The sequence below is a fragment of the Argiope bruennichi genome, chromosome X2 (genome assembly GCF_947563725.1).
Source record: "Argiope bruennichi chromosome X2, qqArgBrue1.1, whole genome shotgun sequence".
NCBI lineage: Eukaryota > Metazoa > Arthropoda > Arachnida > Araneae > Araneidae > Argiope > Argiope bruennichi.
Window position 1 is genome coordinate 100,153,931 of NC_079163.1, and position 24,737 is coordinate 100,178,667.

Consider the following 24,737-nt stretch of genomic DNA (forward strand, 5'->3'; position numbering starts at 1 on the left):
GATCTCATTTGATCTTCATTAATCAAGTTCCTTATTGAGTTTGGAGGCGTCTATTGTAGTGAGGAGGAGGATCTAATTTGCATACCAATAGACAGCCAGCGTTACGCTCGCTTCCTTATCATAACACAGCGGAAAGCGATGCCCTGCGATTCAAACTGCAGCCAGTTCACAAAAGTCGCCTGTTTAACATTTATACCACAGCGCACTATACGGAGCGTGTTAATAAAAATATCAAACACTTTTCCTTTCTCAACAATAGAACGATCGATCCAAATTTTTATTAGCTGAACAGTGCACACTTACCAAATGTTTTTCCTAACTTAATAAAAAAATGATTTTACTAACTTTAAAACAAAAAAATGTGGGAATAAAAATTATAATTATTATTAAAAATTTGGACAACGGATTTAAAAATATCCAAAACTCATTCTTTAAAATAATTTAATGATTTAAGTAAATATTTATTAACGTGACAATTAATTTTTATTGATAGATTTTTGTAATTTTCCCCTAAAAGAATGTATATTAAGAATAAATTTAAAAATTAATTATTATTAAAATGAAAATATATTTTTCATACTTATTTTGGTCGTTTTATTTATGAATGAACTAAAGCTTAGAACTATTTATAAATACTTCTAAAAGCGAAAGTATGAAGCTGAAATGGAAACTTGAAAATGGTAATCACATAATTAGGGATCAATCCAAACTTTCATTTGTTTTGCAATGAATACTGACTTCGAAAACCTTTTATTAATACAGCTTTTTTAAAAATGTGTTCTTCGCATAGAAAGGCACAATTAGAAGGAATTAGATGGAACTATAATTGTTTTTTTTAATTTTGCTTACTTGTTTCATTTATTATTTTAATGACTTCTAAGTAAAGTTAATCCAAAGATATTCTTCGTAAAGTTGAGCTTTGGATTGAATGGGGAACAAACTTGAAAGTGAACTGCATAAATGAAAGCAGATATAAATTTTGAAATTAAAAAGTATATTTGCTGTTTGCAGACTCTCAGAAAATTATTTACAGAAATCAATGCCTTAAGTTGTTTATCGTTTATTACAGAATGCCAAAATACTGCCCTTTGAAAATTAATTGGCTCATTTAGTCATTAAATATTTTTATTCCAGAATTCAGATTTAATGGCTAATTATTAAAACAAATATTTTAAACGCTTGTTCTTGTTAAATAAATGTTTTACATCTGAGCAGAAGCTGATAATCAAATACCCGCTCCTGTTATTTATTTTTATATAGTGTTTGCTCCTTTTTTTTTTTTTGCAGTTTATTTAAGATATGTCTACAGAAAATAAATATTCTTCGACTGGATCAATCGATTGTTCAGTTATTAAAATTTTTGTTACCTCTTGACCTTTGAAATTCTCTCAAATGTTTTCCGTAAATCTTTCTGTAATCTGTTATTCTTTCTAATTTTTTTTTAAACTTGGAAACTTCTCTTTATTTTTGGAATTGATTTAGTGTTATATTATAAAAAAATTCAAGGAAGTGGGAAAGTTCTCATTTAATCTACAGATTTTTAAAATCCTGATATTTTAGGCACATGAGATTTCCCTGATATTTTAGGTACACGAGATTTCCCTGGTATTTTAGGTATATGAGATGCATATTTCAATTTACGTTGCTAATATCACTGATAATTACGAAACCATTACAACACTTACCATCTTCCAATCGGACTAGAACACAAAAATATAAAACCTCTCCACGTGCGAACTTAATTTAAAAAATGAGATATTACAACAATGTTTAAAATCTATAATGCATAAAAAATCTCTCTCCTTGGGTTCTCTCTTTTAATTCCCCCCTTTTCCTTTTCTTCTCCTCCGAGGGGAAGGATTTCCAGTTGTAGTTGCGGTGGGTGTTTGCAAAAGCACTGTTGAGTGCAGCCTGAAGAATCAGTCAACCGACTCTCTTTGCTGTGGAGAAAGCCCTACGAAGTTACTCTGCGGCTGCTCTTAACGATATTGAAGCGATTCATGGGCGTAGGGACCCATCCATTACACGGATCCGTGATCCCCCCCCCTCGTGGTGCGCATCTCCTTTAGCTGAGTCGATAGCACTACCATGTCGCTCCACTTCTGCACATGGGTTCACATTTTTCCCCGCCTTGTTTTTCTTTGCATTCTGGCCTGCTATCAGCCCAATACCAGTCAGTTGAACCTGTTTCTCTCTGCTCCGCTCTCTCTATCTTCCAATTTTTATTTTATTTTATTGTTATTATTAAGGGGGTTCCCCCGTACCCTCTGGAAGAAATCTTCCTTTTTGCTATAATTCTGATATTTTATTCTGTCTTTAAAATTTATTGCATTTCGTCAGAAGCTTGAGAGTAAGTTGCAATCCAGATGATTCCTTCTCTTCGGGTTCGACCGTAAAAAATGCAGGACTGTTTCGTTTTTTCAGGCAATAGCAGTAGAGAAAATTCTTTGGATATGCTAAACGGATTTTCGATGAAATTCGGTGAAAATTAAATGCTGAGGTGCGAAGTTATATCAATTTAGTTGATTTTGAGCAATTCTTTTCAGTTAAAATAAGATGATTAAAAAACTTGTCGGTTTTCCTTCGATAACTGGTTACAGTTCCATACTAAATTTTTGTAACAATACTTTAACTTGCTGAGTTTCATTTGGCAGTTGGCTACAGTGCCATACGAAGTTTTATAGCAAGATTTTGACTTACCCATTAACATCAATGTGTGCTTTCTGGAGTAAAAGTTAATCAGAAAAGAATCTAATTTTCTGGTTGCCTTTTTGTATAACAGTGAAGCCGCTCCTCGTGACACCATTCTCTGATAACATCTAACAACGTGCTGTCATATTTAGGGATGTGAGTCATTCTCAAAGCGCAATGAATTCCCAAAATAAATCGATACCCCAAATTTGTCGTATATCACGTGGGCATAAATTGACTCCATGCTCATATTTTCAAATATCTTTAAACTTTTAGGTACTTATCAACTCGTCAGAAAAATATTAAACCCTTGCAAGTAATCCTTTCTTTGTGTAAAAGGAAGAAAATGCATGAAAATGCAAGCAATGATCAAATGTAATTACATTGATCTCTAATATTTTAACCAAAACGTTTTAGTCACATTTGGCAGGAATCTTAAATGAAGTTTAAATATCAAGCCATAAGCGCTTTCATGATGAAGTAAAAAAAAAAAAAAAAAAAAAAAAAAAAAAAAAACACCATACTTTACAATCCTTGCAACAATCTTTGCAATACTTTACAATTTTCCTTGCAGATAAAAACAAATTCACAAAAAAATAAATAACATATGCCATTCAATCACAGTGGTTAAATTAAATATTAATGTCGACGCACTCAGGAAAGAATAACCATTGTGATTACGTTTCAGTGACCAACCAATTTATTTGCATATGAATCATGGATTTAGAAGTCATCAGAATTCTCAACCACAATATTTTTTAAAGGTTTATGGAATATAATTTTTTAATAATCACTTGAGCAGTATGGACATTATGTGTGAATCCCATTAAAAAGGTGTTAGCTCCCCACACAGACTATATATATATATATCATGTTCATGAAACTATAAATAAAGTTTTTATAAACAAAAATAATATTCAAAAATTCTTTTCATTGGTTTATTAAAGCCTTAAATTAACTTTATCAAAATATAGACTAAATCTTTAATATATCAGGATCGCAAGCTTACTTCTAGCCATGCAACAAAGCCATTTCCTTCATCAGTATTGCACGATATATCAACAAATTCAACATGTTTTGCTACAACTCTTTTCATACTTAACACTACACACATGCCAGCTTATCCATTATAGCTTACTCATTACCAGCGGGGGATTCTGATATAATGAATTCATCAACGCTTTGATACATTCTTATTCTTCTGTTCAGTGACACTTTTTTTTTTTTTGTTGTTATTTCCGACACCGGCTCAAATATTCTTTTTGAATAGAAAATGATCACCGGAAGATGAAGCTTATGAAGCAATCACAAGGGTGCCCTGAACCCCCAACCCCCTGCCATGCGTAGGGGGAGTTAGGTTATTTTATTGTAGTAACGCGCCAACAAGGGTTGTTAGGAGCCCCATATGGTGAAGCACGGGGCCACACTCTCGGTTCCAACTCTATTCCCCTAACTCTTCAGCAGCAAAAAGCGGAGAGCACCCTTGACATCCCTTAGGATTTATTGCTAACCATCAAGAGCCCTATTCATAACCAAATAAGACATTTCGATTCCCCCGAACAATTCGGGATCAAAATTTATTACACTCGCAAGCAACGGAAAACACTTCATGGCCGTTTCAGAACCGACATATGGGTTTTAATTGGGTTTGTTTCACCTAATTCTCTATGCAGAATAATCAAATCAATTCTGTATAATTTTATTGTGTCTCGGCTTAGTTCATAAATTTTCTATTTGAAAGAAATGAAATAAACTGAATAATGTATTTATGCCATTGAAGTATTTTTTCGTTTGTTTTAGTTTCATATAAATGTACTTCACCATTTTTTTTAATTTAAAATAGATGAAATACAATTTGAAAGTGCTTTCATTCAATTTATCATTATTCAATTAATATTGTTGAGCTCTGTTAACAGCTTCGATTTTTTTTTTTTTTTTTTTTTTTTTTTTTTTCATTTCAGTAGATACCCACTTGAAATGTTCAGTTAAAATGTTATTTCATATCTTATTTTTGCATTTTCTGGAAAATTACAAATGATTTAAAAGAAAAAACATATTTCAATTTCATATGTAATATTAATATAAGAAAAAGAGGAATTATTAATTTTTTAAATAGACTTTTAATTACGAAAACAAGAATTATATTCTTTTTTATCAAATACTTTTATTTTAAAACGTCAAAATTTTCAAAACTTAATCCGAAATAAAAATCGGAATCTTTTCAAAATTTATTTTGTTGAAAGTTTTCTAATTACAAATAAATAAATAAAATGATGATAGTAATATTAATGTGTATAATATCGTGAATTATTTCGATGACTTTTCATAAACAGCAAATTATTTTCAGATAAAAATCCATGAAAAATCAAAACACCAAATTCATACTAAAGATATTCTAAATTTTTTGTTTATATATTATTTCTTTCATAACTGAAATTCTCATTACTAAAGAATACGAAAATTGTGAATTTTAACAAATATAGTATGAACAAAAACAGTATAAAACAAAGTAAAAATTTGAAGACACAAATTTTAAAAGAAACAAACAACTAAAAACAAATTTTTAAAAAGCGTCATAGCATAAAATGTGAAAGGAAAAATTTTAGGAAAACTTTTGATATATAAATATCCATTTACATATTTTATGTTGATTATATTGATTTAGATGTCTGTCTTTCACAATTACTTAAATACCCTAGAAAATTTTCGTTTAAACAGAAATAAAAAATTCAATATTAAACGAAATTAGTTCCCTAAAATTACAAAGAATAATCACTAGTAATTCTGCTAAGCCCATCTAAGCATAAAACAAACAAACAAAAAAAAGTTTTATAAAATTTCTAAGAAATTAAAATACAGAATACAATCTCTTGCTTCCTGCATGAAATTTATTTTGTATGGAATTTGAGAAAATAGTAAGATAGCTTTCATTTAACCCTTGCAAATTATAAAGAAAATTCGCTAGTAAAAAAGAAAATCAAAACTTCAGTTGCGACTGGATAAAATAATACTTTGATGTGCAAACAAGAATCAAGGCATTAAACGATTCCTAAATTTATCGTTCTTTTTTAAGACAGATCAGTTTATTTTGAACTTCCCAATTACCAACCGAAAATAAAAGCACGCACCAAAGCAAAACTCAGCCATACAGTACTTATCGCACAAATCAAACATTTAATTAGTCTTCGCCTGAAATCAGAAAAAAAGAAGCCTTACTCAAATAAACCAAGCACCAACCGGAAAAAGGTAATAACGAAAATAAAATGTAAAATAAAAAATAAAAAAAAAACCAATCGCTTCAATTGCTTCTGTGTTTGAAGTCACTTCTCAACGCCGCAAAATTTATTTGAACAGATTGCAAACAGATTGAGTTAATCGTGACTATGATGACGAAGGTTTATCTGTAGAATCCGTCTCTTAAAACGCAGACGCTAAGATCGAAACATCTAATTATAGAATACAGTTTAGAGGAGGGTTTCCCGAAAATGAACTCGATGCTTTTAGAGAAGTAAATTTTATTACAAGTGGCAATGAAAGAGGGGAGATAATAAAATTCCTCCCCCCTGCGATTAAAGCTTGATGACTTCATCTTCAGTTTGTTGTTATTCAAAAGTAGAGAAGCGACTAACGGTTTAGGTGAGGCATGTTATAATTGCGTGTGCTTTCCTAACTTTTCGAATATGCAAATCAGGCGAAGAATTTTGCATTATTCTTTATAAATACATTGTTACTACTTCGCATTTTCGCGAAGAATTCTTCCACCGCCATCTACGGAGAGAAATGAATTAGTACGAATTCTGGAATTGAAATAACGGTAGATGCAGTGCTTGGTTATCTGTTCTTTTTAAAGAAATCTCATGTTGCTGGAATCTTTAAATATTTTAGGTTATCAAACAGTTTTTGTAAATCACATTTCGGCGTTTTATGCATTATCTCTTTTTTAATTTTACTAGAGCGACACAAAGGAAAATTGAAATGTGAGGCATTTCGTTCGATTTGTTAGGATAGACGGGTGGCAGAAAAATAATTTTATTTTGTAGAAAGATTCTCAAAAAAAATTTTTTAAGTTTTTTTTTAAAAAAAGAAATAATTTCTTGTAAATAATTTTCAATCTGTGATTCAAATACTGAAGTATCTACAGGAGAGTGTGAAAAAAATTTAGTAAAATAAAGTTAGGTTCGTTTAAAACGAAACAAATTAAAATTAATTTATTATATGAATTAAACAAAATTTTAATTTTAAATTTTCCATTAGGCATAGGCATTGCAATATTCTTAGAATTACTTATCGCAAACCTTTATTTTTTAGAAAAATTTTAATTTAAGAAAATAGTTTTGTCAAAAAAAAAAAAAAATGTTCATGAGTCAAGGGAAAAGAGCAAGCAAAAAATAATTAAAAATAAGTTTATGTTCTATGTTTTGGAAAATGATTTTCCTGTAATGCATGAACTATTTTTTAATTATCTATTCCTGATAAAAAATTTTGAAATAAATAAATGGTTTACAGTTTAAAGTTGTAAATTAAAGCAATCAGACAGGTGGAGTCTTAGTCTTTAGTTCTAATGACTTAACCATGATCTATTACTTGTTTTATGCGTAATGCCGCATTCCAAAATTAAACTTAACAACAAACGACTGTCATTTTTACCTTCAAATGTTTCTACAAAATCACAGCTTTTTTTTAATCGGTTTTATGGTTTCAAAATTTCCACGAAAATGAAACAAAGAAAGGCGAGTCGCGAAAAAATTCTTAAAAAGCTACTCACTATCAAAATTAAACAGCGCTGGAAAAAAAATCAATAGAAACTATGAATACTTCCTCATGTCCTCTTTTTCTCAACAGCAAACATTTCCAACCTTTAAAAAGGATTTTCATGCTACTGTTTCTATCGGTTCTGGTAGACGGTACTTGTCTTCCTTGTGTAGATACACACACACACCCTACACTTTCGTCTTCATTATCTACTTGATTTTTTTTTCATTTTTTTTTTTTTTCGCTTCGACATTTGGACGACAAAAGGAGTCTGTCCAATCACCACCCCCTGCAAGCCATTACGTGGGTCCTGGTTGTCAAGTAGCTACGTCAGTTGTCATACTAGGGCCAGGAAAGCACAAAACGAGATGGAAAAGGGGGGTTTCACAAATGAGAAGGGAACAGCACGTTGGGTAAGAGTGACGCGTCTGATACAGTAAATCCAACTATTTGCATAGCGCCCCCCAGGGAATTATAGGAGAGGGGAAATAGGGTATATATCTGGTGGCTTTAATAGGGACTCAATACAGCGTGTTATCTCTGGTCGTGGAAATATCGCGGATATTCTATAGATGAATTCGGGCCCATCTGTTGAACGCGGGGTACCTACTCCTCATGTTTTATCATCGTTCACTATCATAATGTCGGTTTCGAAGTTTACTTTTGTTTGATTGGCAGCCATTAATTCGGTTATTTTTTCTTATGCTTTTCAAAGGGTCTCTCTCTCCCTCTCTCTCTCTTTCTTTTCTGTTTGGATATTTTATTTTCATTTACAAGGCATACGGTGATTTGGTTGGGATAAATTAAATTTTAGAGTTAAAGAAGACGGAATTGGTAAGATTTTTTTATCGAGATATCTCTATCAAAAAGTTTACTTTTATAATTTAAACTTAATTAGTAATTATTAAAAACATTTTACTTTTAAAATAATAGGAACTGTACGGTTATTTTTAAAAATAATTTTATTAATTTGTAGAAAAGATTAGATTTTGTTTTTAAAAATCTTTTTTTTTTCTTTTAATTAAGGAGAAGGTTCTTAAACTAGATATACATTTTACTACGCTGCTATTGTTTGAATAAATTCTGCACAGTTTTTAAGAATTCTCTTTGTTTTTTAAATCCAATAGAAATCAAGGAAAGTTTAATCAAATAGAATTAGTTTTGCCAGTTTTCATAAAAAGAATATAAATAAAGTACCTATTGATTTGATTATTTACATCTATAGCAAATCATATAAAAAAAAGTAAAACAAAATCATTTTCCCCAGATTTGTATATACATCAAAGTATAAAAGAAAAATGTTTTTCTTTTTAATATAAAGAAAGGAGTAATTTTACATTTTTTATTTTATTTTTATAAATACTTTTAATTAAAAGTAATTTTTAAAATGCATCTTATTAATATACTAAACTGCAGGAATTTTTTATTTTAATTATATACTACTTTTTAATCTTAAATATTTATTGTTTCTGGAACTCTCTACTTGATGGTATCACTAGTACGGTTACAAAATTTAATTTTATTACTGGTAAAACTGATAATAAAATATTAACGATATATTAAAGAATTAATTAATAAAATAGAGAAGATACTAGCTTTAAAACATTAATTGTTGAAATAGAAAAAAATACTAACTAACAAAATATTAAAATTGAATACTATTATCAAGAATACACAAGTGTGCAAAATTTTAATAATTTTATTCTTCTAACACACCAGAAGACTAGAAAAAGCAGCAAAATTCTGCCTTTGCAAAAATTAAGCAAGTCGAATCAAATAAAAATAATTAATAACAATTCCCATTTGTTCATGTGTTTTTTTTTGTTGTTGTTGTAGTTCTTATTTGTCTTCAGCTTCATTTTTTTTGACATTAACTTCATCTTGTTTATTTTAATGCAATATTTGTCTTCAATTCGATTGTAAAGCATTATTCACTTATTTTTTAAATTATAAATTGTCTGTTTTTATTCAATATTCGTCATATGAATTAACAGAAGTAGCAGACTGTTGGAAATATCTGACAAATTCGTTGTTGATAATACATCTTTTTTTTCCAGAGTTTTTTAGCTAAGCAAATATTGCAATTTTTAACAAGATTTACATTTGCGTATACAATCAAAAAGGAAAAAGAAAACTGGTTAAATTTTGGCCAATCAACTAAATTTTAAATGTTTATAAAAATGTTTAATATTATCTTTAGTTGAGTTGAAGATGCCCTTTATTAAATTTAGAGAATAAAAAGCCATTGCGAATAAATTAAAATTTTATAAGATGAAAGAATTTTGTATTCAAAAAAGTATTCCACGATTAAATGCTATTATATGAACAAGTAAAAAAAAATAAGAAGAATGAAGTAAAGAGATAACAAAAATGAATTTTACTACACATAATCAAATTTTAATAAAATGAAGTTCTTTAAGTGAATGTAAATACTCTTCCAAAAACATGATAAAAAGTTGCATTTTAATACCTAATAGAAATAAATGATGCATGATGAAATTGAGGCTTCAAAATAGAGAAGAAATAAGAACGTAACAAGTGAATTCATTTTAAACATGCAGCTAAATTATTTAATATTCTTTTATCTGGAAGCATTTGTTATTTACGTTATTGCTTTTTAAAAAGGTGACAAAAAAAAGGCATTTAAACCATTAGAAAACGAAAGCAAAATAAATGAGATTTACAGAATCAGCTGTTTGTAGATCCCCACCCCCAAATTAATTTGCGTCTCCATGTGTGGTAAATCGAAATAAGCTTTAAGTGTTTATAAATTCCATTACAAGTTGTTAAAGTTTCAGTGAATAAGAAGCATAATTTCTGCTCCTTTTTGCGACACCTCGAAGAATAATAAAGTCACGGAAAAAGTTTCTACTATAATTAGATAGAAAAATTCTCCTCTTTAGTCTAAGCAGTTTTCTTTCTTCCTTTTTTTTTTCTTTTTTCCCCTCTTTTTTTTCCTTTCCTACCTCCTCGACACATTCTTATTCTTCCCCCCTTCTTTAAAATAAGACAGGTACTATGTCAGTAATCCGCTAGTTTTATTAAATGTTCTAATACAATTATAGAATAATACGTAAAAAATTAATAACACGGCAGTAATCTATATGCATCGAGAAAGGAACTTCTACCGAAGGACTTAGTCTTCCGGATTTAAATGTCGACTTCACGTGCAATTACCATTTGTACTGTACTCATTATTTTAATAGAAGCTTAAGTCTTTGAGTCAGACCATTTCGTTTTTTTAATGCTATCTTTCTTACTTCTCCCCTCTCTCAGTGTTTGAAGAAAAAACGAAATAAAAAATGGCTCTTAAATACCATTTCTTATTTGCACGCTAATGCATCGGTGTAGGAAAAAATGCAGGTAGAAGGAATAAAATGAGAAAAAGAGACAAAGAAAGAATTGCGGGATAAAAGAACTGAAAAAAAAAATGCAACAAAGGCTAATTTAAAAAGAATATTAAAAGCGGTGCATTTTTTTCCCTCTAGATTTTATTTAATTTTTTTTCTCCTACACCTCATGGTGTAGCACACACAAAAACATTGCGCAAAAATCTCTAATAGCTTCCTATCATATTTATAGGATCCTGTTTTAATCACCCGTGCTGAAGTAATGCAATTCCTTCGACCCAACACTTCCAGTAAGGTTAATGCGGATCAATTTAACACCGACGTCACCACACTGTAAAAATAAAAGTCAAAATTAAGCTGCAGAAAAATCGTGTCAATTTGTTCTAGTGATTTCGGCGAAAATAGGATCTTGCCTGAGATCCGAATGAGACTAAAGAAGTCTGGGAGATGGTGCAAGAAATAAAAACGGAAAAAAGAACGAGAAGTAAAGGAAGGGGAAAAGGTCCACAAAAACGAAAAAAAAAAAAAAAAGAAAAGAAAAAAGAAAAAAGCACTTAACTCTCCTCTTAGCCCATGTCCTCCATTATTCATTACATTCTAAAGTCTTCTTCCTCCCTTCCGTATGCGTCGCTTTTTTTGGCGCAGAGAATTCCCCGTTTAGCCACGAGTACAAGTAATTACTACAATGCGAAGCCAATTGGAGAAGGTATCGCTTTCCTCAGATGTTGAAAGATGAAAGGAAAAGAACTTGGGAATACATTAAACGCTGAGGAAAATCTGGAACGCTCAAGGGCCATCGCAACATGCATCGAAATCTCAGGCTGCTTATGTGTTAGAAGGTGGGGGGAAAATATTGAATTGAGGTTATTCTTCCCCCAGGTGGGGAAGAGGTTGTAAAAAATTGGAAAGGCTCAACCTTTCCACTTTACTGATTGGAATAATCTTTAAAAGGTGTGAAAATCTTTTCTCTGCGAATAAAATTCGACTGCGAAGGATCATTGTTTCAAGGGACGCATTAAAGGGACTTCTTAATCACTCGCTTTCTCCTCTTTGGTCAGATGTAAAAGGAAGAAGCTTTATCCTTGTTGATCGCTTGGACTTTTTAAAAGTCCTTTTATTAATCGTTCTTGTATTTTTTTTTAAGTTTAACTTCGAAGAAATTGTAATGAATTAGTATTGAGATTTTGACATAAACATTGCGGCGACTGGATCTCTATTTTGCATTCTATGCCTACAAATCCTGTATATTTGCTTTTCGTGCGATCATAGCACTCCGGTTATAAAGTGGAGAATAATCACATGTATCAAGGAAATAAAAAAGGTTTCACTTAAATTATTTAATTATATTCATTATAACATTTTCTGAGCTAGTTTTAAACTGGTTTACATTAAACATAAATGATATTCAGGTCAGGTTTTTTTTTTTTTTTTGTCATTTATTGTATAAATATTTTGAATACAAAACTGCCTTTTACTACAATAACTTTAAAAAAGCTTATCACTTCTTTTGCAGGAATTCATTTGAAGCAAAATTTTCAAATTAAATGCGCTTTCATGTCATTTTTATAAAATATATATCTAGTTCTTTGCTAAAGAGGGGAAAATTAAGAAGAAGAAGAAGAAAAAAAACATTTAACGAAGGAAACAATAGTTTAAAAATATTTTGTCTGTATTACATTTATACAATGGAGGGCAATTCAACTTTTTTACGCCCATTAAATAGTCTTAAAATTTAAGGGATCGAAAATACGTTGTAAAAATCAAGAAATGAGAAAATCAAAAGAGAGCCTTATGTAACGGAATAAAAAAGTACAATATTCAATGAAACATCAAAAGAGAGCTTTATGTAACGAAAAAAAAAGCACAGCAAATCATGAATGGTATTTTTTTTCCTTACAAAGAGAAGATTTATTTAGTATAAATGTATCTAAATTTTATAATACTACCCCTAAATTAATAATGAAGTGAAAATAAATACAACAAAAGAACAGTACATAGCAAACTGCCATTTCCATTAAACTTTTAAACTGGCATTATCCCCAGAATCTATTTTTTTAATTGATTAAATTGTGCTTCCTGAAATAACATAATTGATTTTACTACATTTCTTTTTTTGTGTGTGTGCAACATAGCTAAAATTTCTCTTGCACTGTAAAATACAACAACAACCAATGAACCAACTGAATCTCTAAATGGCATGTATTCAGCAAATACAATAACTTAAATTCTAACTTATCTTTCCTTAATATAAAAATAAAGCCCAATTTCTAGAAATATTTTTCAAATGAGTGGGATTTTTCAAAAATTCCGTCGTGTTTATTTAATCCAATCTATTTATTAACCTCGAAAAGTGACAGAAGTGAAATAAAATAGCTACGGTCGAGAAATTCGAAAAGTTTTCGGATTCAAAGATTTGTGGAAAGCATCAGAACCGTAAATGACGCGAGCAAATTCAGCAAGCTTTGAGCTAAATAGGTTTTAAATATGAAAAGTTTCCGATAGTTCCGGCCCATTAATCTTAATGAAGAAGGATGAAACACTCACGGATCAATTATGGCAATAATCATTTGCCATTAATCAAGGTACCCGTTGGAAAGCATTTTAAGTGCCCTTCTGTCACAGAGTGCGACACCCTTGATTTATCTTTTCCCCCTTCCCCAGGTACATCAGGTAAAGGAAGGAAATCGCTAACAAACTTACTCCACATGGAATTCTCGGATTCTATTACCTTAATGATTTCCAACTCGTCTAATGTCATTCGACTTACATCAACTGAATTACGGACTGCAAAGCATGTACTTGAGACGAACATTACACTTTTAGGGGGCTAACAAACAAATGTCAAAGAAAAAAGTCTTGACATTTTTCACGTTACTTTCTTCTTCCGATTCACTTTGAATCAAGTGATTTTTTTTAGTTCCATTCAAGGATAGAATTCTTAGAAATTTTAAAAATATTTAAGAAGTGTGTCCCGAAAATTATTTGTTTTAATTGATTTTTATAATATTTTACCAAACAGCTCATTAACATCAAGCACTAAACGAAATCGAAAGATTTAGATACAAATATTTTCAAAGTAACAGACTGTATTCTCTTGTGAGATATAATATATATTTTAACTAGAGACTATTTTTTAAATTGAAACTGAACTTATGAAATCTATTAAATTACATTTTCGGTTCGTCTAATGGCATAAAAGTGACATCAACTGAATTGCAGGCTGCAATTTTTTATATTTGGAATTGAACATAGTAATTTTTAGGAATTAACAAACAAACGTTAAAAAAAAATCTTAAGATATTCCTCATTTTGAGATATTTTTTTTTCCAATTATTTTGGAACGAGGAGTATTTTTAGTCAATTCAATGATTCGAAGTACTCGAATACTTTTTAAGATATTTATTTTTACCTAAGGAATTCTTATTGTTACTTAAGTTTTTGTAATCTGATCAATAAACAAATGAGGAAATATTCAATGAAAATTAAAACTTCATTTAGAGTAAAATACTTCAAATTTCATATTGTATACTTTTATGAAAAAATAGTTAATTACAATGGGTGGCATTTCCATCGAAGTTTCATTTTCTGATTTTGTCAATTTCATGATTTCTAGACGGTGTGACTCACACCAGCTGAAGTACATGCTGTAACACTTGCGCTTGAGATGATGGTACTTCAGTTGGGGTAATAAATATAATGATAGACAAATTTAATGAAAGGGTAACAACTCGTTAATAAGCACGTAATAAATTTTAGTAAATTTCAAAACTAAATTCAATCTATATTTGATGTTTAGATGCACGTTGAAAGAAAGGAATGGAAATCTGATACGCCTATTTGCATATAACTTGCTGTAAGAATAAAATTTTAGAACTTAATCAAAATGGTTCGTAAAAAAAATTCACATGAATTATATTTAACTTATTTCAGAACTTTATTATGAATATTGAAAAGAAATTAAAAATATATAATTTCAAATTAGAAATTACACATTATTGCACGGTATGATATGCTCTATAATGAAAGACTCTTGAATCAAAATTTTATTCGATTTTTCAATGGCTTTCTTCTACGAAAAAACGAACAAACTAGATGCTTAAAATTTAAGGATTTTTTTATAAATTATCTTTTCTTAATAAATTTTTATTTTATAGTTCATTTTTCCCTTGATTCCTTTTTTCAATTAAAATAATAAAATAACAATAATGTATTACTCATTATTTGCTTTTTGAAATTATTTAAAAATTTAAAATATTAATTCAACCTTTATTAAAAATATCTTTTCATGAATACTAATCCAAAAAAGTGAGAAATTAGATGAAAAGTACTAATAAAAAAACTTCAGTAAATAGTCATAAAAGTAAAATTTGCATTACAGTTCTCTTGTAGATCATTTAACTGTCAAATGGCTATAAAAATTGGATTTTACGAAAGATTTCTCAATATGTGTAAATGTTCATTAAACCAAAACTTATTTTCATTTCTTCAGTTTTGGTATTTGTCACTGGAGACAAATTTAAAATTTTCCGTAGAGTAATGTTAAGGTTATTCAATGAAGTTTCAGCTATTTTATATATCAAAATTCAAAGAAAGATTAAATAAAACATAAAAATTCCGGCTTTTCGATAAAAGAGGTTTATGGTTAAAATTAAGTTTTGAGCTTTGTTGAAAATATTCATTTGACAAAGCTACTTGATGCCTTGTTATGTAAATAAAAAAATAAAATGATTATGGAAAAAAATGTTCAAACAGGTATATTGCTTATAGAATTTTTTTTTAAAATGTTGAATAGACATTAAACTCAGTTTTTAAGTTTTGACTGACTGTTTTTATGTCAGCAGAAGAGAAAACGAAAAGCTAAAATTATATGAAAATGCTTGTATCAGAAAATACTACGATTAAAAATAATTATTTCACATCGCAGCCCAGAAACGCTATCTAATGTATTCAAAAACGATAAAACAATACTCATTTTTATTGATAAATTATATCTATTTATAGCAAAAACCTGCATCACTTCCAAAACGTTTTATTTTGTTTTAAGCATTGAAAGAGAGAGAGAGAGAAAGAGAGATTCAGTAAAATGCTTTCTAAAAGGGATCGAATATAATTTATATCTCTCTTTCATAAAATCAATTGAAAAGAAAACGAAAAAAATGGCCAGTGTTTTACAGCCGATGGCTTTCATACGAATATTGGCAATTTAACTTAATATTTCAGCGTTATTACAGACACTAAAGGCTAAAAATAAAATCAGAAACATTAATGCGACTTTGTCTAAGTCAGATATAAAGAAATATTGGACCATTCTTTCATTGATCCAGTGAACCAGTATTTGCAGAGACCAAAGAAAAAAAAATGGAAACGCTAATTTTATCGTAAAAAGGTTTTTGTTCAGACGAAATAAAAAAAAGTGATATGTCGCTAATATGCTATCAATTGGAAACTCTTTTTTAATTTTTATAGAATTAAATTGGTAATGAAAAGCGGTTTTATATATGTGCGTTAGATAGATGATTTTGAATTTTCAAAATGTAAATAAATACAAGGTGCAGTCTACGATTTTTAACACTGCAAGATATATTTGTAATTACTTTGTATCAACAGCTCTTTATTCATAAAATTTGAATTAAAAAAATTAAATTTTGCAAAATAAAAAACCCCATCAAGATCAGGGCATTTTTTTTTTTTACCATTTGACCTTAAGAAGCATTTTAGAAATATATCTAAACTCCTTCCTGTTTATATGTAAATGATTGCTTTGTATTTATTAAAACTTCTTTTTAAAGAACATGTAGTCATATTAGTTTATACTATCAACCATTATAAAAAATATTTCAATTTGTTTCGAACGCATTATTGTCATGCATTCCAACGTAACATCTTATTGAATAATAAAGTGAGGGTTAATTTCTGAATATTATAAATAATGAATTTTTCATGGTTTCTTGATTTTCTTTCTTTTATAAAGTCGAAGCAATAAACAAATAAGCAAAATCTTGTTTTCCGATTAAATTCTCCAGTACTAAAAAACATTTTGAATTTAATATCCACTTTTTGGTTGCATCAATTTAATAAAATTTGAAAATCTTGAAAATAAGGAATACAAAACAGGAAATTGTATAGGAATTATAAAAAGCGTCAAAAATAACTATTTTCTTAATCTGATAGTTGTGTACGAATATTTAGAAAATGTCTTCAAGTGCCATCAATAACATATCGAACTTCTAATAACAATCACCGGAACTTGAAAACTTTTCAAGTTTCTTGTTCTTTCACTTCAAGTACAGGCAAAAATTTTGGAATTTTATTTTACAGAAATATTTCTAAATTTTTTTTATTTAAAAAATTCATTGTTGGTGCATTGTTATTTAATAATGTCTCTTTTCTAGGCCGTCCCATACGAAGGACAAGACAAAAATCCCGAAATGTGCCGAGTATTACTCACACACGAAGTCATGTGCAGGTAAGAAAAAATTATATATAATTACATTTTTTTTTTTTTTTTTTGAAAATGTCGCATTATAGAGTGATATCAACTTGGCAATTTTTGCATATCTTTATTTAACTTGACTTGTTTCATATTTATTCCGCTGAAATATTTTAGTCGATTTTTCACTCACTTCTGGATGTGTTTAAATTTTCAAATTGTGTACGCTCATATGTAATCGATGATAGTAGATTAGCTTAAGATTTTTAAAATTATGTTATTATTTAATCAATTAAATTAATTAACTTTTGATTCCGTACACGAGGCACCACTGGATAATGAAACTCTTAAAAAATTGCTTTCCTGATTACATAATATTCATAAAAATTTATAAATTGAAAACAATAAGAAGAAAAAATAGAAAATAAAAATTATGAAGGGGAAGCAAACAGTAAACATAAGTAAAATAAGTAAACTGTATTATTTTACAAACAGTAAAATAACACAGCTCGAATCAAGAAACTAAACAGTCTCGTTTCCATGTCATAAATTCGATTCCAACCGTATAATCAGAATTTTTATTGGAATGACGATAGTCATTGACAGATCAAGGTTGTAATATTTAGAAAGCCATGAGTATCCATAATTTCTAAGTTTAATAATTTCATAATTTTTTCTCTTCTAAGTGTTTTGGGGAAATAGAAGGAGTTACACGAAACTAAATAGCTTTTTTTTTTTCATTAAGCAGAATATTGATTGATACGTTTAAAACTTTTTTTCAAATTTGTCAAATACTTTTAAATATAGTGACGGCGCGTAGTGATATACGAGTAGCGTTCCACTTTATAAAATTTGAGTTCTTTTTGACTATAAACCCATAGGAAAGGGAATTTTTATTCAAAAATTGGGATGCATTTTATTTGTCAAATATTTATAAGTTGGTCAATATATGCGACAAGATACCAACAGCATTTGTTTCATTTCCAGATTATTTCTGCCAGTGCTCAATAAAACACAATTTCTCAAGAAATAGTTATCCACTAATAATAGTAATAAGTGCAACAAAAACATTCCTCACAATAATAATCAAAATGAATCCTTTTTTTTTGTTTTTGTTGTTTATTAACCTGTTTGGTTGTTACATTTTTTGAAATCTTTCCTATTTCTTTGACATCGTGGGAAAAGCATCTGTTAGCTCTCCTTTTCTTTTTCGACGCATTGTAATCTGATTATGCAAGAAACAGAATGCGTGTAGAAGATTAGAATTCAAAGATATGAAAGAGATATCTCTAATTATCTTTCATTTTCTAGAAGCTGTTTTTCTTTTAAAAAATGCCTGTTCTCTTTGAAAGTGTGTATGAAAGACGATATTCAAAGCGAACAACATTTTAATTGACTCTGGGCTACTTATAATTAAAGTGCGTGTTACATGAAGAAATGAGATAAAATGAATTTCTAAAGGAAGGAAAAAATAGCACATTTCCACTGCTCGATGATTATAAATCCACAAGTTGATGGCAATTTTTAAGCCGGGAGCGGCTTTCTGCTTCTATTTTATTAATTTAGCTTCATTTTCGGGACGCCGCTGTTAATATTTGAATGATTACTATGAATAAAATATATGTTTTTACCTAAAGCAAAATTTTTTTATCATTTCATTTCTCTCAATTATGAAAGAATGTAGCACACGCCGATACAAATGTATTTTATTTTGCTTTAATAAAGGTGCTGCGCAGAAGCACTGCATTAAAACAAAATTAGTATCACGTCTAATGATTAGTAACAAGATTACTTCTTCTTTTTATTTGTTGTGATTAACTTTTTATTGTTTCTTTTCGCACTTAAATAAGATGACTGCGAGATACTTTTATGCAAGTTTCGTCTATTCAAAGATATCTTGTTTTTATTTCTTTGGAAATTTAAATCTGCACATACGTCTATATTGATCTAATCTTTTTTTTTAATTTCTCATAATTTTTAAAGGAATAAAAATTGTTTATGTATTAAAATTTTTATTATACGTCTCTTTCACTCTTTTGAATTAAAATGTAAATTTATAATTAAACCTAAATAAAAACATCAAAAAATTCAGAATTTTAAACATAAATATATGTTCTTATTAATTTATGCATAAAATTATTAACTTTATGTAGCTTGCCGCTTATTTAAATAGCTGTACAGTTTTTAAAATTCTAATTCCATTTATAATTGTTTACTTTCTCATTATATATTGCAAGCAAAACATTTTTATCATATTCTTGTTTTAACTCAATTTGATGTATTTTAACGCAATAAATATAAGAAAACAAAATGAAGGAATAGTTGAAGAATCTAAAAGAAATCTCAAAACAATTAAAAGAGTCAAATGATGATCAAAAATAATCGTTAAGATATAACTTTGATGGTTACTATTAAATTCATATCTAACTCAAATTTGAAAAAATGGTAAAAAAGAAACCTCTTTATTTTGATTATCAAAATAAGTTAAAAGCTTTGTCGTATGTTTTTTGAAATTATTTTTTTTAATATATAGTTTTCAATCATCTGAATTGTTAGAATTACAATTGCGAGAAACTTCAAAAACATTATTACACAATTTATGGAAATTGACTAAAATACCTTGAAAAATTTAGAAATATTGTTTTAGGAAATATTACATTAATTGTATTTAATCAATAGCCTTTCTTATTAAATTAGCGGGACGTAGCCGTATATAGGTTACATTATTTCCCGACTATGCAGATTTAATCATTCGTAGATAGTACATTTTGTCGAAATGCGATTATTAGCAGCCAGTTCACTATTCTAATGTTCATAAGACACAATTAGCTCATGGTATCAGTGAGTGAATATTTATTAAATTTGATTGATTAATCACATTTAATCAACGTTTTATCTTATCAATTTGTCATCAAAGTGAATAAATTTGGCGAAGCAGGTAACACCCTTTCGAAAATCATTAGATACTAAGTTATTTTTCTTGATCTTTAATCCACTGTTAATATTGATCTTATACTGCGTTTAATGTTTTATGTCTACTTTCGATTATCATGTACTGACTTTTCGATTCTGAAAAATGTGAAATGTTACTTTTTCACTTTTGACTCTTTCTTCATGTCCCTATCAATCTTGGAAAATGAGAATTTCATTATTTCCATTTGTTATTTATTTAGTCTCATTGTTATCAAAATTTAGAAGCTGCAGTTTAGACATTTGAATCAATTTGATAAAATAGGTAAAATATCTGAATTTTTTAAATTTAATGTTAAAACTGTTAATTTAACATTAAAACACCTAACATTAAAACTGCTAATTTAACATTTAAACACTTAACATTAAAATTGTTAATTTAACATTTTAAATTTTAGCATTAAAAATGTAAATTTAACATTAAAACACTATATGTTAGCCACATACCAATATTTTTAAGTTTAATGATTGCAACTAAGCAGTCAAAATTATTCAGTCAATTAAAGTTTTGATTGTAAATGATTGTTTAAATTTTCACTAAATATGATTCATCAGTTCCATTTCAAAAATATCATTGCGAACAACTGATGAAAACAATTAATTTACAAAAAGTAAAATACCTCTTTCAATCACATATCATACATTTTATTCAAACTCAAATATTTAACATTGTAGACTAGCGTTTAAGCTACAATTATTTTCTTCTGTGTCTCTTAGATACACTTATATTGACAAATGAGAAATTCTATTTCAAATTTACCAAGTCCTATCCCAATTAAAATTCAAAAACATCGCATCTTAATCACCTCCTTTGATAAGGGAACTGGAAAGCAACTATCGGAATCACAAAACTGGAAAAAAAGATCAAAATGACGGGGGTACGTGGATTATTCATTGAAGTTTTCTAACTTGACAAGCGCAGATTCAAAACTGATGAAATGAGAAATGGAATAATCCATCGAGCTTGTGGAATTTTATTTACATGACATTTAATGAGTAGTAACATTATACGTTGGATTAAACTTTTACAATGTAAGTTGGGGGAAAGTTGAAGGTTAATAAGACCAATAAAGAGCACATATATCAGAGGGATTTTTCCTCCTCAACGGCAAGAAAAGAAAATCACTCGGCGAGTAATCACTGCCGTTTCAAAAGAAACTGTTTGTAGAAGATCTCGCTTTCGGAGAATTTAAGAGAATTTCAAAAGCTTGAAGCACTGCTTTTCGGTACTGATAGAACTGAATTGGAACCGTAAACGGATAATAATTAGGAGAATTAAAGTTATTTAGAAATTGAGACAAGCATCAGTGAACTCTTTTCTATTTAATAAGCCTTGTTTAATAAGTTTTAAGGATCGAAGGCGATTGATGTTCAGTTTTGGAATAAGCGGTTTTAGTCGCTTCAATTGGAGCTATTTAGTTGCAGTCATGATGTTATTTTTGTTAATTTATGGCTTATCAGTTTAATATGACGAGTATGCCTTTTAAAAAGATTTATTTAGAAATAGCAAATTTAGCAAATTTAAGACAAGAGAAGTCAAGAGAAATGGTTAGATAATTAAGTCAAGAGTAATGAATTATTCTCATTTTCAAAAAGGAGTTTCATATAGGACAAAAGAGATCAAAGGTGTATTTAATAAAAAAATAATAATAAATCTATTAGACAATTTAAGTGGGTGATAGTTAATCCATCAAAGAGAAATTAATTATTTTTGCATATCAATTATTTTAAATTAAAGATAAAACGTGAGTTTTACGTAGAATGCAGAATTATCAAATATTCAGCAAACATAAAAGTATTTCGATGTATTTAAAAAGCATTTTCAAACATAGATTTATTGCTTTTATGCTCGATCTCTTTCTTAACTTTATTGTTTCTATTATTCTCTGACTGTTTTAAAATTAACACTTTTTCATTACATGCTTAACAGTTGTTTAAAAGTTGAAAAGAAAACACATTTCATTAAATAAATAACTGAAAATGTTTTTTATCTTATTTTTTTTATATAGTCGATGCTGCGACAAGAAAAGTTGTGGCAACAGAAACGAAACTCCTTCCGATCCCGTGATAATTGACAGGTAAGTCATTTTTTTTTATATGTATAAACCAGTTTGACAACATAAGGATTCCAAAACTATACCTGAAGGATTTTGTTTGCATTTTATATACAACGCAGATTCTTTCTGACATGTTTCTTTCACGGTCATGTTTACAAAAAAAGACCAAATCAGGGTATGTTTTTTTGTTTGTTTTTTAATCAACTTCAGGTCGATTGCGCAAAAGTATGAAAACAATTGATTCTCCTATTCTAGATCAAGCCAATGAACAATTAAAGCAAAAACAAAATAATGCCATAATTTATATATATCTTGTAATTCACATGATGTTTTGATGTATGTGCGTTTGTAACCGAATTTGAATAACAATTTCAATTGAAGCATTCACCCGATTTGAAATCAAAATGGTATTCCAATTCAAAGTCTGAAATTCACAACCTTTATTAAAATGAATAGGAAAAAAAAAATCCACAAAATCAAATTATGTACCTCTACTGTTCAATATGGTTCAAGCTTTCCAGCGTAAAATTACTAAAATTTTTTCAATCGTTTAAAGCAGCTTTATTGTAGACATGATTAAAAGAAATATTTGCCAACCTTTTCTGAACAGAGCGTTCACCCTTTGCAACGTTTCTGGCGCTTTTGGTTGAAGAACTGGCACCAATAGCTCTTATTAATACGAGTGAAAGGCACTGGGGTGAGGTGTCTGGTGAACAGGCCGCTTCGTCTGTGATGACATTATCGCTGCAATCATCAAACGAGAAGTGGAAGACCAACTTCACTGCCACGTGACCACCTTAATCCGCTGCACAGATAAGTCCTCTATTCCCGGAGCTCTATCACGCCTAATGATTTTTCTCCAAACCCCCGATACTCAAAAAACACCCCTCATTTTCGAATCGCGGTGGCAAACGGGTAGATCCTCCTCCTCCTCCTCGTTTACAAAAAGTAACTCTTGAGTACCAGCCGTCAGCTGGCGGATGAGAAAATAGCCTGACCATTCCCGGGTGTTACTTTCCACTTGCGGATTTTTGAAGAGCTCTTCAACATCCTGCCCTCCAATGCAGAAAATTCAAGAGTAGTGTTGCCAATAGAAAAATGTTCCATAATGATTTTTCATGTAGGTCCTTGCCTGTCGAGGCGCTTAACAAATGCCACAGAACTGCCTCGCCCTATACAAAAGGACTATGTTCGGAAGGACAATTTTATATTAATTCCAAACAATCAATATGTTTTCCTTCCGCTGTGAAAAGAGTTGGGTAACAGCTGATGAATGAAACCGCAAACATTGAGTTGTGTGAGAAGGGGGAATAGGCAGAAAGGGTGGGAAAAGACTGTTTGCCTGGAGCAAAAATCATGAGATGAATATTTAATTTCAAATTTGCTCTAATATACTTGCAAGAGTTAAAGGGGTTTTTAGTTAGAAAGGCGCTCTTGATTCTAAGCTTTAGAAAAAGGAAACCCAATAATTTAAAAAACTATTTAGTGCTATATTTAAAATTCAAATTGCTGAGTCACAATTCTCCTGGTGATTCAGTAAGCCTGTTGAATACAATGTTTAGAAGATTTTGATGTCAATTTATTTTTATCAGTGTTTTATTTGTGGTTGCTAAAAATGTGTGGAATTAGATTGTTAGTATCACTTTAATTCGAATAAAAATGCTTAGATCGCAGTGTGTATTTGTGACATTCTGAAAAGTGTAATAAGCATTAAGGAGCGTGAAATGGGATGATGTAAAATTTAAAAAGATGTATTTATTATTTCTAAAACAATATTGTGTCTATATATTATCTTTACATTCAGTGCCAAGATAATATGTTTTGTGATGCATTCAAAGTGGATTTTGTACTATCAGAACCATTAAAATGTAAAATTAATATTTAATATCAGGCTGCATTGTTATGGACCTTTTTATGATTTTCATTTATAGGATTTAATACAATGCTGTACAGTAACTTATATTTGGTATCAATTTGAGAATATTTCTTTGGTAAGCATTTATGATTACAAATTAATGATTTTTTTTAAAAAAATTGAAAAGAAACTACTCATAAATTAAATCAAAATTTTATTTAAATATTGAATTTCCCTATTTCTGAAAGTGAAAGCCAAATTAGTTTGTATAAACAAATGCAATTAACATATTTCACTAATAAAAATTATTTTCATTCAAATGTTGATCTGTACATCGTTTTATAAACAAATAAAGTACTAAGAATGATGTTTATTAAGTTAAAAATAAAAGATTAGGGCTCAATTTTATTCATTCTGTTAAATGTACAAGTGATAGTATAATGGACATAAAATAATTTCTTTGTGTGAATTTCATTTCTTAAAATAAATTCAAAATTAAACGTTTTCCTTTAATGCAATATGCATAAATATTGAATCACAAATAAAGTACTATTTAATTGAAGAAACAAGTACATTTTTTAGAAATAATATTGTAACGTGATAACTTCAAATCAGTCATTAAGAACTTAACG

The 24,737-nt window shown here is 29.1% G+C and overlaps 1 protein-coding gene across 3 annotated transcripts in view; it reads left to right on the forward strand.

Moving 5' to 3' along the window:
* LOC129959955 (transcription factor collier-like) overlaps positions 1-24,737 on the forward strand; it is a 210,137-nt gene that overhangs the window by 50,113 nt on the left and 135,287 nt on the right. For all 3 annotated transcript variants that reach the window (XM_056072877.1, XM_056072879.1, XM_056072878.1), the window contains exons 5-6: positions 17,186-17,259; positions 22,203-22,271. In XM_056072877.1, coding sequence (XP_055928852.1) covers positions 17,186-17,259; positions 22,203-22,271 — 143 coding nt within the window. The remainder of the gene's footprint in view (positions 1-17,185; positions 17,260-22,202; positions 22,272-24,737) is intronic.